This window comes from Mus musculus, chromosome 13 (assembly GCF_000001635.26).
Source record: "Mus musculus strain C57BL/6J chromosome 13, GRCm38.p6 C57BL/6J".
Lineage (NCBI taxonomy): Eukaryota > Metazoa > Chordata > Mammalia > Rodentia > Muridae > Mus > Mus musculus.
In genome coordinates this window covers 94,413,452-94,430,046 of record NC_000079.6, presented here as the reverse complement: position 1 = coordinate 94,430,046, position 16,595 = coordinate 94,413,452, and the positions used below count along the sequence as shown (strand labels likewise).

Sequence of the window (16,595 nt, the reverse complement as noted above, 5' to 3'; positions counted from 1 at the left end):
CACAGACAGCCCATCACCTTCCTGCAGCAATATATATTGACAGCACACCTCTCTGACATAAGGTTAGCTACTCTAACAAGGACAGAGAGTAAGTGGTTAGCAGGGGCCTCACTCCTCAGATGAGTCAGCTATATTCACTATAGCTACACCATAGTGAATTTATCCATGACAGAAAACACACAAGCATGGACAAGTACAAGTAGGAACACTTATTTTTTTTTTCTAAAGAAGAAGTGAACTTTCCTCCCTCAGAACCCAGTATGCAATACAGGGTGTGTCCACTGATGTAAGACAGTGCCCCATCCGCCCCATGAAAAACACTGCTATGCTGTTCATTTTGCATGTTTTATACCACAGCCCAGTAAGCATCTACCACACAGGTGGAAGTGTGGATTTGAGGACCATTGAACACTGAATCTCCCCAATACATCACAATTACGGAAACACCTGTGCACAGTAACTTTGTGTTGAGCCACTATAAAAATTTCAGTGTTCAATTGCCCACAACACTTCTCATTTATATATTCGGCTATATGTTCAGCTCTAGTATATAAGAAACATACTTTCAGAATGCATCCATTTCCAAACTTTGCTTCTACGAAATGGGATGGAAGACCTGCATAAAGCATTTTTCAAATTTCCCTGAAATAAAATATGCCCGTGACCATGCTGATCAGGGCAGAGCCCCCAAAGCCTGAGAAACAAGGGCTGTAATTATCCTAGCTACTCTGATAGGAATTTTTTAAAGGCCACATTTGGCTGCAGTGAGTACAGTTTAGAACAGTTCTTGCTCGTTACAAAGCAGGAAGTAAGGAGAAGCAAGATGACTTCTCATGCACTCACTCTGCCCTCGCCCTACCTAATCCCCGGGATGGAGATCACACTGCAGGCAGGGAAGCAACTCAAACTGATAAACTCAGTTCTTCCTTTCGGCATTAAAAAAAAGGGGGATTGTAGCACAGCTTTTATAATATATTTAGAAATTCTAGAACAAGATATAAATCAGCTTTCTCTCTCTCTCTCTCTCTCTCTCTCTCTCTCTCTCTCTCTCTCTTTCTCTCTCTCTCTCTCTCTCTCTCTCTCCTTCCTTGAGACAGAGTCTCACCATGTAGTCCTGGAAGGCCTGGAACCTATGTAGAGCAGGCTAGCTTTAAACTCAGAGATCCACCTTCCTGTCCCTGACTTACAAGTGCTGGGATTATGGGCTAAACCACCAAGCCCAGATCTAACACTTCTTTTTCTTAATCAATACTCTAATACTTAGAACAAGATACTTATGTGCATATACTAATATTCTAAATTAAGAATAGGGAAGGGGGGCTCTGGAAAACTCCCATCTCAATTACTTTGGAAACATAGTATTTGTGGTGGCCTTACAAACAAGAGCCAGGATGCAAGCATCAGCAAGTCAACTTGGGGACTGCCAGAGAGAGAACAACAACTACGAGTTTATGAGGTGCTTTGTGGCACTAACACATTCACAATTGTTAACAGTCTGTCACACTTTCCTGTGAATCTGTATACCACAAGCTAACAAGCTGTAATACTCAATGAATGACTAACGAACTTTAAAGACAGACAGAGTAAGTGCTTGGGGACTCTGTGACCTACTATCTATGCTTACTTTAAAATATATCAAGAAATTTAGATGAATAGGTATGTCCATACCACAATATACTTATTTCTCCATTTTGGAAGCTAATTTTGCCAATTTCTCCATTTTTGGAAGCTATATCCTTCCTGCTTGACATTTTTACTTCTTTCAATGCAACAAAAATCATGAGTAATAACACACACCTTTAATCCCAGCACTCAGGAGGCAGAGTCGGGTAGATCTTTTCTTAAACTTTTTCTAATTGACTTATGCATGTGTGTGTTCTGTTTGCATGTCCACCTGCAAGCCAGAAGGTGGTTGTGAGCCACCATGTGGTTACTGGGAACTGAACTCAGGACCTCTGGAAGAACAACCAGTGTTCTTAACTGCTGAGCCATCTCACCAGTCCCAGTAGATCTTTTTGAGTTTGTGGCTAGCCTTGACTACACAGAATTCCAGGACAATTAGGAATACAAAGAGGGACCCTGTCTCAAAACAAAAGAAAGCCATCAGTTTTTTGAACATGCAATGGGAAGGCAGCTAAAACCTTGCACACAGTGACCCTTCTCTCTGGCTACATTCAAGACTCTCCTGATATCTGACATTCAACAGACAGTGGTGGTCCTGGAATGGATCCAGAAGTCCTTTCCAAGAACTTGAATTTCTTGACTAGATCAAGGAGTGTCTGTTTTCAGGTCTGGAGTGTTCTGTCACTGTCTTCAGATGTTCCTTTAGATGCCCCCCCCCTTTGCTTCAGGCATCACATTGTATAAAAGCACATCTGAGGGCACTCAACAGGCTTCATCAGGATTTCATTGTTGCTCTCTGCTCATTTTACTTCATTTTCTGCTCCTCAGACTAGATCACTTCAGCTGACCGATCTTCTAGTTCACTGATTCACTTTCTGCCTGTTCAAATCTACTGCGGGACCCTGGCAGCGAGCGCTTCATTTTAATTACTCAACTTTTCAGCAAGCTTCTGTTTGGTTCTGCGCACCCTCTCCCCCTCCCTCCCTATCTGTCTCTCTCCTTCTGTGTGTGTGTGTGTGTGTGTGTGTGTGTGTGTGTGTGTGTGTGTGTGCGCGCGCGCGCACGCGTGTGCATGCACTGATTTTCTCTACTCTCTACTTGGATAGATAGTGTTATTCTGTGTGTTATACATGAAATAGACAGAAGCGACTATCTAAGAAGAGCTGGTATCTGGACGTCAGACTAAGAAAACTCATTTTTATCTACTATTAACATCTTCAAGTACTTGTGAAGGTTACGATGAACTGCTGTTTTTAAATGTGAAAGTTTTCATAACAAATTTTATAAAATGGAATGAATCAGCAACATAGATGAGCACAAACAGGCAAGTACTGCAGATAAAGAACATCCACCCTACAGTGTAACTTCCTCTCCACAGACCAGATGCCTACTTCAGGATTCAAAAGGTACAGTGACACAAGGCTGAGAGATGCCCAGTGGTTAGAGCATGCTCTGTTCTTGCAGAGGGCTCAGGCCTAGGTCTGGCGTTCTAGGGGATGAGATGCTCTCTTCTGGCCTCTGCAGGTACCAGGTATGTTTACAATGTTCATACATACGTTCAGGCCAAACACACAGAAAGACTAAAAATAAATAAATCTTTAAAATGATTGCAATGTAATCAAAATAAAACTGGCCTATCCTTGAGATCTATCCTTGAATTTTGACAGAGCACTTATTTTTTACTTACTCTATGTTCACTGTGTGTATACACATCTCTTAAAAGTCTAAACTTAAGTATTCTTTCAGAACTACAATCTCTTCAAACTTATATGAAATCAGTATGAAGAACATGGAAGATACTTTCCTTTCTCCACCAGTCAATTTCATTCTATATCTGCACAAATGTCCTAAAAGAACCGAGAAGCCAGCTGTTTGAAGAAGCCATGTGTTTCCTGAGGCATGGCTCCTCTAGCCCCTGTCACAGCATCTCTAGTGGGTGGCAGGGATCAGAGGGTATATTAAGTCATTCTAGCTAACAGGACATGATGGAAGGTCAGAGCCGGTGGGTTCACAGGGATGTGTGACCTGGAGCTGAGATGTACTCCAGGAGCTGCAGCTTCAGTTCCCTCAGCTGTGGTGGGTGCTCACTCAACAATGTGAAGGACCGGGCTCAGTCCTAGATGCTCCTTCGCCAAAGGAAATAAACAAATGGACTCTATGCATAAAACGTCAAGACATGAGACGTTAGTACATATATACCCTATGTCTCATACCACTCTCTAGGCTTTTGGTCAGACAAGCTTCTCTCAGCCATGAGTGACAGTCCAGATGGGGACCTATAACTGGTCACTGCTGAGAGTCAGTGTGTGATGAACATCTGGCCCCAAGTGGGACTTCTATGCCAACCCAACTGAAGCCCAGGGAACACAGACACGATGGGGCAAAAGATGGTGGAAACCAAAGTACGGGGAGAAACTCAGTGCACACTCTTCTGGATATGGTGTGCCCGCTGCAACCCTCAACAGATAGCAGCTGTGACCACACACGCACACGCACACGCACACGCGCACACACACACACCAAAACACTCAGCTGCTGGGGGAGGAAGGGAGGGAGGAAGGGAGGGAGGGGAAAGAAGGGAGGGACTAGTTGAAATGAAAAATGGGGTTGGCAGGATCGGAGTGGAATGAGAGAGGCTAGGAGAGATGAATGTAATCAGACTGAGTACAATGGATATTATAATATTTAAATACATACATAATATACAAAGGTACAGTGACTGACTAATTCCTGAACAGAAACAATGGGCCACAAAGAATTCTATGGATTGAAACCATTCTTTAAAAAAAAAAAAAAAAATTTTTAAATTTAGAAAAAAATGGAATCAAGATATTTTCAGCTGAACAAAATTTAAGAATTTACACAGGAGGTCTTCTAGGAGCAACACAAAAAACTGTTTTGGTCGAAGAGAAACATAACAGATAAAATGTTTAGAACTGAAAACAGAGGCATCTTCATTTCTACAGGAAAAGCTGGTAGGTGATATCTAAAATAGTAAAAAGTGTGCCGTATTTAGAAATCTTAAAAGTAACTGCAAACACAGGACCACATACAAAGAACGTTAAGGAAGTCAGACGCGGCAAGGGACGCAACAGAAGAACACCACTCAAAAGCTTACAGTATTATTAAACTTAAAAGAAAAAGGAGCAGGGAGTTGGTGTACATAATCAAAAACATGACTATGAAACTGCCAAATATTAAATAAGAGATGTTTCAAAGCAGTGCATATTACTTGGATAAAATTAAAACCACTTTTGTGCAAAAGGAATCTCCTAGGATTAAAACATTCAATCAAGAACAAACAATGAAAAGAATAGGGATCTTTAAGTTGAATGTTCCATAAACAAGTGGAGGACAGCCCTCCCCGCCCTGCCAGCCCCAGGCCCACAGCTCCACAGTTCACTTGTGCTAAAGCCTTTGCCAACAGCTGTCTCCTGACACCCAAACTTATCTCATTTGTATTGTAAAAATTATATTCAATAATAAATCCTCCATATTTCATTTTTAAAGGTTCTACAGAACAGCAAAATCCAGTAGTAGTTCACTGGTAAGACACACTACAAAATTTGTTTGTTTTAAAATTAACCTATAGAAAAGAACCACACACAACATGTATGCATGCATATGGTTACATATATATATAGTGTGCACTGTGATGAGTTATTTTCTAACAATCTCTGAAAAGACATGCGTACTAAAAACAGTTTAAGCAAAACTCCACCCTTAAAATGAATGTCCTTCTGCCTATCTAAGGTTCTATAAACTCAAGTACAAAAGTACAGAGAACTGCAAAAGCCGCTCCCTCACTCCAAGCGCAGCGGATAAAAGCCTGGAGAAGCGCGAGCCTGCGCCCACCATCGAGCCTAAGCCATCGAGGTGAGGATTACATCTAAGTTTCAGAGTAGACAGTCTTCATGGCTGTTACACGTCTCCCCTCCTACCAGCTCTAACAGAACTCGATCTACTCATGAAAAGCTTTCCCTCAGCACCAGACAGTTTCATTCACTCTCAGCTTACAGCTAATGCCAGAACAGGGCTCAGCATTCTTGGGTTTTTTTGTTTGTTTGTTTGTTTGTTTGTTTCATTTTATTTTAAATAACTCTTAAAGGAAGAAAGATCTGTCTGATCTGAAGAGAAATCAGCATATTAGACCACTCTTAACACATTCACTTTGTTTTATATTTGTTTTCAAAATAAATTTATTTATTTTCAAATCCATTATTTTTATAAAAGCAACTTTATATTAGAGATTTACATGCTCTCCCATAACAGGCTTCAATGACAAAGAAAATACTTAAATAATGTCGTATCCTTGAAAATTATACAAACTTGACCTAGAATGGAAAACCAGCTGACACAGACTGCAAAGAGTAAGGTAAATTTAAGAAAATAAAAATGCAAATACACATTTTAGTAGCCTCTTGAATTTATTAACCTAAAAGGTTTAATTTCCATTTTCCTGCCTCAGCTTTATTTATAAAATGTCGTGCCCTATAAATATGCTGTTATTTTCTATAGTCAAGCACCCTCTTAACAAATCTTCTCATTAATATGTAAATTTAAAGTCAATCGGTCTTCTCTCTGACAGCCCCATGAATTCCTAGTACACTGTATAATCGGCTTTGACTTGGCATCCACTATTTATCATCAAAGATGTCAGTTAGAAAAATTATGGAAAATGCACTGCAATTGATACAACTGCAATCTACTTTGTCAACACTTAATTGTTCTTCAAATCGTACATTTACATATAAACAGCCTAAATACTCATCTATAATGATGCAAATAAACTAAATTAAAAATCTCTTCTGGCCTCGAAGGAGCTTATTTCTATATGATGTGTTCATTTGAGAACAGACTGACAAAAATATGCACATCAGCTCACCTCAAAAACTATTTCTAATAATTTTGAATTCCTAAAAGCTAACATTTACTACCCTTCAAGAATATTAATGGAAATGTTCTTAGGAATTCAAAAAAAAAAAAAGATGATAGCTCAGCAGTAACAGGACTTACTATAGCAACACGAAGCCCTGAGTTTGAATCCCCACTAGGCATGAAAAAGCCTGTGGAGGACCCTCCGTGCTGGCTGGCTACCAGCAGGGCTCCAATTCAGGGAGAGAGCCTATCTCAGTGAAATGAGGTGGCCATCCACAGAACAGGAACCTCAAGTATTTCTCTGGCTTACATACTTACACACACAAATTCAAAGAGACTTTTCTCTCTGGAAGGAATATTTGATTACAGCTATATTATTGAGCGCTATAGATTAGGGCCACTGAGCTTACCTGATAGGAAACCAATGAGCAAATACAAACAATAGGTGACATAGTAAAAGGAAAGGATGAAAGCCTTCAGAATCCAGTAACTGTCTCTTGGGCTACCTTTTCTAGACAGTACTGGCTTAGATGAACTGCTAAAATCTCTATGCCTCAGTATCTTTATCTGTAAACAGATATGAAAATTCTGACTGCCCAGCGTGGTGGTGTGAGTGAGAACGGCCCCCATAAACTCCTATGATTGAATCCTGGGTGGAACTGTTTGGGAAGGGTGAGGAGGGGTAACTTTACTGAAGGATTTAAGGCCCTGTGGGTAGGGCCTCAAAATGTGAGCTCTCAGCTACTGCTCCAGAGCTGAGCCTGCCTGCCTGCTGCCCCGATCATGATGGCCATGGACCCTAGCCCTCTGAAACTATGAGCCCACAATAAACTTTCTTCTATAAGTTGCTTCAGTCAGGCCTGTGACAGCAATAGACCACTCTCTAGTACCAACTTCTCCCTTAGTCACCTTTCTCTTGCTGTGATAAGATACCATGACCAACAAAGACTATCTACTACATAAGTACATCAAAATGATAAATTAGAGTATCATTTTTCCCATTTAATACAAGAAAGGGAAATCAAAATACCTAAATTTGATATGATACGAAATTTCTATTTTAAATAACTTCTAAGTTGAGATGTTAACTTGGTGACACTGCTTTCCCATCGGCACATTCTTCTTTAGGTAAAATGCCCTTGATTTACGTATGGCAGGGTGGTATTTGCATAGCACTTATAGGAGGGATTTCTGCCTATGACTGCAGTTAAGGAAGTACTCCAAAATTCTTTTCCCCACTGATCCCAGGAAGGCTGGACAGTCCTCAGTGCTCTGTTCCACTGGGTCATAGCCACTGTGTCTATTGTGATAACCTTAGCTATAATACAAACTTTACTATAAACATTTAAAACAATTTCTGAAACAGAAAGCAGATATAGAGCTTAACATGTCTGTTCTTTCAACTGCAGTTAAACTGTGTTTAGTCTTACAAAATATTATCTTTCCTTATTTTTACTAACGTGTGTAAGTATATGCCTGAGTGGATATGTGCGCATGAGTACAGGCTCCTGCACTGAATCCACTAGGAGCTGGAGTTCCAGGCAGCTGTGAACCACCAAGCATGCTAGGAATGAAACTCTCCATTTTGGGGTCCTCCTCAAAACACTACACTTAACCACTGAGCCATTTCTCCAGATCTCAGTCAAAGGCAGTCCTAAAGAGATGAAAGTAGCGTGAAAACAGTCAGAGAGTCCCCGGGAGTACAGATATCTCAGCTTCTTGCTCTAAGTATCTGCAGCAATCGGAACCAAGGAAGACTCAGGTAAGTTTAAAATCGTAGTGTGCTGTGTGGGCATGACCCAAGTGTTGGCACAGTCAAAGCATAGTTTTACCGAGTGTGTGTATACACAGAGCTTGTTGTGGTCGCTAGCTCTGAAAATACAACAAGTACTCATTATATCTTCCTCTCTCAAGGGTTCTTTATAGAATATTAAGAAAACACACAGATACAATCCTAATACTCAGGATATGTTGGGCTAAACAAGATGCTCAAATAGAACCTAATCAAAAAGTCATTTTTTCCATAGATTGGGGTCAATTTACAGCATCTTACATTAAAAACTAAAGTGAAATGTTTATCCATAGTAAAATTTTAACTCCTAGCATAACTGAAATTAAATGGTTACCAACAACCACTCTCAAGGGTCAACAAGATTATTTTTTAAAAAATTATTCTTATTTTACATATTAAAGTACTTCTGTAACTTTAAAAAAGGAATATGATTTAAACTAATGAAAATTTACAAATCTGACCTAAATGCTGCTTCTTTCTTTCCTTCAAGCCAATGCATTTTGTCTCCAAGGAAATCATATGCAAGCTGCACTGAAAAGTCCAAACACATTTAGTCAAACCCTCAGCTCAGGTTTCTGCCTCCTCAGCCACCCATACTCCACCCCCGACCCACACTACACACACACACACACCCTGCCCACCCACACTCCACTCACACATGTTCAGGCCCCACATTCTGCCCCCACCCACCCCTAGTGGTAGATACTACAGCATCCCAGGACAGAGCAGCACATCTGAAAAGCACTGCACAAGTCTGGAATCCACGGGGTCTACAATGATGCCACAGTCAGATGAATGAGTGACAAAGAAATAATCAACAGTCCAATTCTAAGACGCTAGGACAGTGACCTTATTTCCTCTTCACAGTAACTAACGTCCATGGGATGAACATGCAAAAGCAAAGAAAGAAAGAGCGCAGCCTCTCCTCCCTAGATAGCTATAAAACGGACAAATACACATGTAAGAGTAGGATTTAGCCGAGCTTTGATTTTTGTACATGGTTTTGCTTATTTCATCTAAAATAAGATGAAATAAAACTCGAGAGGAAAATGAGCTACAAAACTTTAGTTTTAATAAATGATACACATTTTTAGAAGATACAGTGTGCTTAGTGCCAGTTTCTATCCACTAACAAGGCAACAAACCATTTGCATACAGATGCTAGGCTGTTTTGAGAATAAAATGAAAACAAAATAAAATTTTCAAGTGTTAATTGACAGTGGTTAAAAAAAGAAATATGAACTTGGGCTGGAGAGATGGCTCAGCAGTTAAGAGCACTGACTGCTCTTCCAGAAGTCCTGAGTTCAAATCCCAGCAACCACATGGTGGCTCACAATCATTTGTAATGAGATCTGATGCCCTCTTCTGATGTGTCTGAAGACAGCTACAGTGTACTCACATACATAAAATAAAAAAATAATTCTTTAAAGAAACCATGAACTATGTTTATACATACGGGAAGGGCATTTGGTAAAACAGTCTTCAAACTGAACTCTAGTCAATAATAAATCAAAGTAACTTCCACTAATAGCAACACTTTTTAGATTTCAGTCATATGTAGCATAATAAATTTTTACATATTGGAGAAAAATGCAACTGCTTTACTCACAATGAAGTTCAGGAGCCCCACAAAGAGAAACCTGAAAACTTAAAGCACAGAAGGGCTGAGAGGCCTCAGTTCAGTGGGAGACTCATCTTTAGCACACATAGGCCCTAGCTTTGCTAACAACACCCCCAAAAGCAATCAGAAAAACAAACAAACTGAGACATAGTGTTCAGGAGACAAATATATAAGAAAATGGTTTAATCTCTTTATACTAAAACACAAGTCAATGTAGAAAACTGTACGCAATACTTTTTGATTATTTGTAAGCTTGACATATCACTTAAAATATCTATGAGAAGGTACCCACTTGGTGAAATTTTATTTACATTTTCCTCTCAGATTAGTAACTTTTAATTTTATTTGTTTATTTGTTTGTTTGTTTATTTGGTTTTCGAGACAGGGTTTCTCTGTGTAGCCCCAGCTGTCCTGGAACTCACTTTGTAGACCAGGCTGACTCAGAAATCTGCCTGCCTCTGCCTCCCGAGTGCTGGGATTAAAGGCGTGCGCCACCACGCCCAGCAGTAACTTTTAATTTTAAAAAGCAAGATGGGGGCTGGTGAGATGGCTCAGTGGGTAAGAGCACCCGACTGCTCTTCCGAAGGTCCAGAGTTCAAATCCCAGCAACCACATGGTGGCTCACAGCCATCTGTAACAAGATCTGACTCCCTCTTCTGGTGTGTCTGAAGACAGCTACAGTGTACTTACATATAATAATAAATAAATCTTAAAAAAAAAAGAGAGAGAGAGAGACAGCAGCAAGCTCTGTGAACACTGCTGCTAGCTCCTTTATTAAAAAAAAAAAAAAAAAAAAAAAGCAAGATGTTCTAAATACTGTATAATCCGTTAGTGGAGCTCACAACTGATTTTCCAAGTTTGTAATATTGGAGAGAAAGCTCATTATTGGTTAAGAGTGCTTGCAGATGATCCAGAGGACCTGAGTTCAATTCCCAGTTCTGACCTACTCAGGAACTGGAACATGTGGAGTGTGTGCATGCCTGACCACACACACACACACACACACACACACACACACACTGTGAAAACACATGCACGCACACCAAAATACATTTATGCACACACATGCACACAAGCAAGAACATGGAAACATACATATATAGGCACATATATGCACACGTACATGTGAAAAACATGTACACACATTTGTGGAAACATATACATGTACATGAACACAAAATTACCTGTACACATACACACATGTACACATATATGCACACTTACACATGCATGCCTGTACACGTACATGCAAATACGTACACATACACAGAAATAATAAATATTGCATTAAAAAGTCAAAAGATAATTGTACTACTGTAGTACTGCTTAAGATTCCTTATACAAGTTCAAATTTACGTTTGATTTTTGCTTAGAAACAAATGAGTGAGTTCTATTACAAACTATACAATTAAAGTTTCTAAGTTTTATTGTAAAGAATATGATAAATTGCTAATAACAACCTGCCAACAAAAATAAATTCACTTTATAGGACATTTTAACTATTGATTTCACACACTTCAATTAAAATAAAAATTTCAAATAAAAAAAAGTATTTTAAAAGTATAAAACTGGGGGAAAGAAGTTTAAAAGTTCAACAGTAGTTTATAAAAGGTCTAGAAATGAGCCCCCCTAAGCATAAATTCACGGCACAGAGTCACTTACCTACTTTTGCACTCAGTCCCTAAGATAAATAGTGCTCAAAACTGCAAACTCAACTACAAGTAACAACAGCAACAATAAAAGCCCAGGGCTGGATAACGTCATGTGAACCTGTGTGTCCTAACAGCGGTCTCTTGCCAGGTATCATATGAAAGATTACATAGTACATATTTAAACAGGAATCAGTCACTGTCAAAACACTTGTCAATCACAAAAATGAGTTCCCAGTAAAATGTGGATTTCCGATTCATTACTGCTTGCTGTGTATTTTGTAAAAGTTAACCCACACCCTTAGTCCACTTCACAAACAGGAAAGCAACGAGCACTCACCTCTCTCCAAGGACTGACAAACTGGGTCCGAGCGTATCTTGTTAGCATATGGATTATGACCACCTGCCCCCACTCTTCAACATCAACCAGCAGGTTACAAAGCTTTCGGTAATTCCTGTGAATCAGATCGATTCTATCCGGGCACACTTCTTCAAAGGCCATCACCACACTGCCAGCCACCAGCTAAGAAGAAAGAAATAGTAACTCATTAAAATACACTCTGTATTCACCTAACCTCCTAGTCAGCTAGCACAATGTTAGCAATAAGAGCCAAAGTTTTAGTCATTCAGTTAAAATGAGTAATACAAAGTAGCATTTCCTTGAGGAGTACTAATTAGTAGAGAAAACTAACCTTTTTCTAAAGGGAGATAAATCAGGGTTATCTTATTTCATCCCTTAAATTCTAATATATTGTATAATGAATTAAGTATTCGTTATTCAGTTTTCTTTTTAAGACAAACTTGAGCTTTAACGTAAAGACGCTTTCTTAGTAGTAATGACATTCAGAGAAAGATCCACGGCAGCCACAGAGACACACTGTCAACTCAAACTGACCTGGTCGGGACGCAACAGTGGGCTTACGTTACAAAGAACTCAGGGTATTTTCAATGCAAGCACACTTTAAAATCATACACATTTTAACCCATGTGTGTCTAACAATATAATTTATTTTCAAAGAAAATACAGTGACTGAAATGTTAGTATATCATGCATAAAAATGAGAATAATATATTGCCAAAAGGTGGCAGTTTTCCCTAGACCAATTAATGAAATCACAAATGTTGACTTTTGAATTGTCATGCTCTTAAAACTCTTGGGTAAAACTAAGATTCCTTTAGTATAAAGATACAAGGCAAGCAGAATATTTAATATACAAATTCTTCTATATGTGTACCATAGGTATATATACAGTTATCCAACAGTATAATATGGTTTTGAAAAAAATATTATCATATTCTTTCTAAACACTGGGGATTTTCCTTTTAGTATCTAAAATTTCCCCAATGACTAAAAAATAAGCAATTAAATAGAAATATAACTTATTGAAATGGTACTTTTTGAAAAATATTAGCTACAATGATATTCATATTTTGAGTGTTTGTCCCTCTACTTGGTTGCCATTTAGTTTATTAATATGCAACCAACAACACAATTGAAAGAAAACAGCTCAGAATATAGACTTGCTATTATGCTAAACAAGTTTCAAGTCCTGTGGGGATTTTATGAATTACCAATCAGTATAAACGTGAAGCCGCATTTATTGACTCCAGCCCTACCCATGTCCTGGTGCCTGCTGGTCCCAGCATGTATGCACCTCAATCGAAAAAGCAAAGAATTGATTATTTGTGTGAGCTAAATAAAAATGCATTATATGTCTAACTTCCTATTTGCTGCTGATATGGAAAGCATGTTAAATGCGTGTTTGCAACTCCACATGTTGATGTCTTCTGCATGAATTACTCTTCAAATGCAGGCACAGCAACTTACAACTGTGGTCAAATGAGATTAAAATTAACAATTTAAAAGTCTCTTAAGGGGTGGGTGTGGTGGCGCATACATTTAATCCCAGCACTCAGGAGGCAGAGGCAGGCTGATTTCTGAGTTCAAGGCCAGCCTGGTCTACAAAGTGAGTTCCAGGACAGCCAGGGCTATACAGAGAAACCCTGTCTGGAAAAAAAAAAAAAAAAGAACAACAACAAAAAAAAAAAAAAAAAAAAAAAAAGTCTCTTAAGATAACCAAGTTTAGAACATAAAACTGTAGAATTAACTCCTACTTATGAGTCATAAACATCAATATGTTTTATATACAAATCAATTACTATCATAAATAATAACTGGTAAAAAATGTTAAATTTTAAAAAGAGGTACATCTTAGAATAATCTGTAGAACTGAGCTCATTTTAAGTTTTAAATAGTTTTCATTTTTTAAATGCTATCTAAAATCAATGTTTTTTTAACCCAGAATGTATTTTCTTTCAAATGGTTAGATATTAAACAATGGGATGGAGAATCAGCTGCTGCAGGATATTAAGTTTATCAAGTCACAGCAATAAACACGCAACTGTAGGGCACTAGCACACTGTGAAGCCCCACAGTGCCCCGGGAAGGAAAGAGCGTCATCATCTCAGTACAAATAAGGGAACCACTAGAAAACCAGCACTGCCACCGGGCAGCACTGCCCATTTCAGAAACGGACTTCACTGGATCGTTCGTTTGTTTGTTTGTTTTAAACAATCTGAGAGCTTTTGATAAACACAAGCAGAAGTATTGATCACTTGGGCCTATTAAATGTTCAATATCCATAAAACATTCAGAATTAAAATAAAATGATCTACTTAGATTTCAAAACCAAAAATATTGGCTTCCAAAAAACAAACAGTTAATTCCCATCTCACCGTGTCACCAGCAGCTCGTCACGGAGCGGGAATAAATCACTCCAACAAAGCTGCAATGAGCTCGTCAGATTCAAATGCAGCTTTCCATTTATGTATTTTTTATATTAAAGCAATAAACGTGGTTCATTTATCTCCCCTTGGTTGCCACGTTTTTCTGTGCTGTTGCTATGAACTTCAGCCATTAGCTGTGCTCCAAGGTAAACTACATGAGCCATCAACAAAAGTGACACCCCATCTATGGAGTTCATATTTTCTCTAGATTATCTATGCTCGTTGACAAGCTGGTAATGAAAAAAATCACACTAAGCAAATGGTTCCTCTAATAACAATAAATTTTCTATAAAATTATGAAGGGTACAAAACGTTTCCTTGCATCTATTTTGTCATGAATTCTAATGAACATTACAAAAATCTGAGTGCTGGGTCATCACAAGAAGTGTATCACGGTTTGATTGATAAGATGGTATAAGTTAGCCAATCCTGCCAAGATTTTCTTCCCTTAAATTAATGGCTATCCAACCTGGCCTAATCATACAGCCCAAATGATATTCCCCTTCTTATTTCAATTTTCTTGAGGCATGGAAAATAGGAAAGATCAGTCATTTATCTTCTAATAGCTGGATAATAGATCCATCACAATAAAACATCTGCACAAACTCGGGGGTGGGCTTTCTTCTTTTCCTCAGAACAGTGAAGCTTTTACCAGCATTAAATCAATAACTTGGAAAATGGTATCTTGCCCCTACAGTTTAGTTATGAGCTATCAGCCTATTCATTAAACAGAGTTCTGTACCTAAAGTCAAGGAAACTTTGAGTCATCAAAAATCAATAAACAACTCTGCTTTTTTGGAAAGCATTAATGTCATTTATCTTCCTGAGAAATGTAAATGCTTTTGATAAGTTTTCTTTAAAATTCACTTGAAAAAAATGAGTAACTCCTTGCCTTCAAGGCATTCTAAAATCCAGTTATGTGTTTTCAATGCTCGGCAAATATGAATTTCTTTATTTCAAAGAAAAATAAAAAGTGTTATAGATTTAAGAATGCATCTATAGCAAAACACCTGGAAAGGTTTGTAGTAAAGTAGACTATGCTAACATAATCAAAGTAGTATGAATCCAGAAAGATCTAACAAAAGTTACAGTAAGAGACTCTGTAAGCACTCACTGGACACTGACTAACACATAGGCAACATGTTCCTTTCTATCCTGTCTGCAGATGTAAGCTTTCTAAATGTCTCTGTAAACACCAAGATGCCTTCAAAGGATCGCAACCTAAACGACACTACCGTATGTGTCCAGCTGTTACCAAAACTGTGTGTGTGGATCCAAAGTGGTTTCTTTTTTAAAAGCCACCACTTGTCTCTTTGCAGTCATAGTCCTCTCACACACAAAAGGCCTTGGAGATCCCATTTTTTAAAAACCTTCCATAGGCTAAGAAAAGCAAAAGAACATATGTCCCCAAATCAATTGAGATATCAAGTGATATCTTATTTATTTAAGCTCAGTTGTAACATTAAAAACAATCATTATAATGATCACCATACTGTACTAGTGAATAAACTCAAAATGCAGAAATAGTTAGATTGGTTCATTTGATTGGGAAATTTTTTAATTCATGTAGTTTGCAATTCTTTGTTAATTTATTAAAAATTATTTTTTCAGAATTTCACACACACACACTCTGTGCTCTCACTGCACGTTCACTGTCCTCTCTTACGCTCCCCCACTGAAGCCCTTCTTCCCAGAAATCTACCCTCATATTTCATGAGGATTTTTTTATTCTTAATTTTAGATGTCAATGTTAACATTAAAATATGGGGAAGAACGTACCCATCTTCTCTCAATAGAGATCACACACAACCAAAAAAACAAGTTAATAAGTATCTGTGTCCATATTAAAATATATTTGTAATCTTTCCATAGTTGATTATAATCACACAAAAGAGGAATAACCAAAGAACATTCTTAAGAGTCTAGTTAAATACGAGTTAGGCAAATTAATGGTACACAGGCAAAACAATACTAACAATCAGACTGAGGAATTAGCTCACTCAGTAAGATGCTTGCCTTTTAAGGATGAGGACCTAGGTTCAATCTCCAAAACTGCCATAAAAATAGCCACGCACAATAGCACAGGGCTATGATCACAGGGATGGGGACAAGAGCCATGCACAGAGGAGGTAGACACAGGGAACTGACCCCCACAATGACCTCTGACCTCTCCCCTTGTGCTCTGACACACGATACGCACACACACACATTATGGTTTTTAGATTTTTTTTGGTTTTTTGTTTTT

The 16,595-nt window shown here is 38.4% G+C and overlaps 1 protein-coding gene across 4 annotated transcripts in view; it reads right to left on the bottom strand.

The window, feature by feature from the left end:
* Ap3b1 (adaptor-related protein complex 3, beta 1 subunit) overlaps window positions 1-16,595 on the bottom strand; it is a 207,357-nt gene that overhangs the window by 136,270 nt on the left and 54,492 nt on the right. For all 4 annotated transcript variants that reach the window (XR_001780749.1, XR_382728.3, NM_009680.3 and 1 more), the window contains exon 7: window positions 11,904-12,086. Coding sequence is in view for 2 of the 4 variants with exons in the window: in NM_009680.3 (NP_033810.2) it covers window positions 11,904-12,086 (183 nt within the window). In the remaining 2 variants the exon portion in view is untranslated. The remainder of the gene's footprint in view (window positions 1-11,903; window positions 12,087-16,595) is intronic.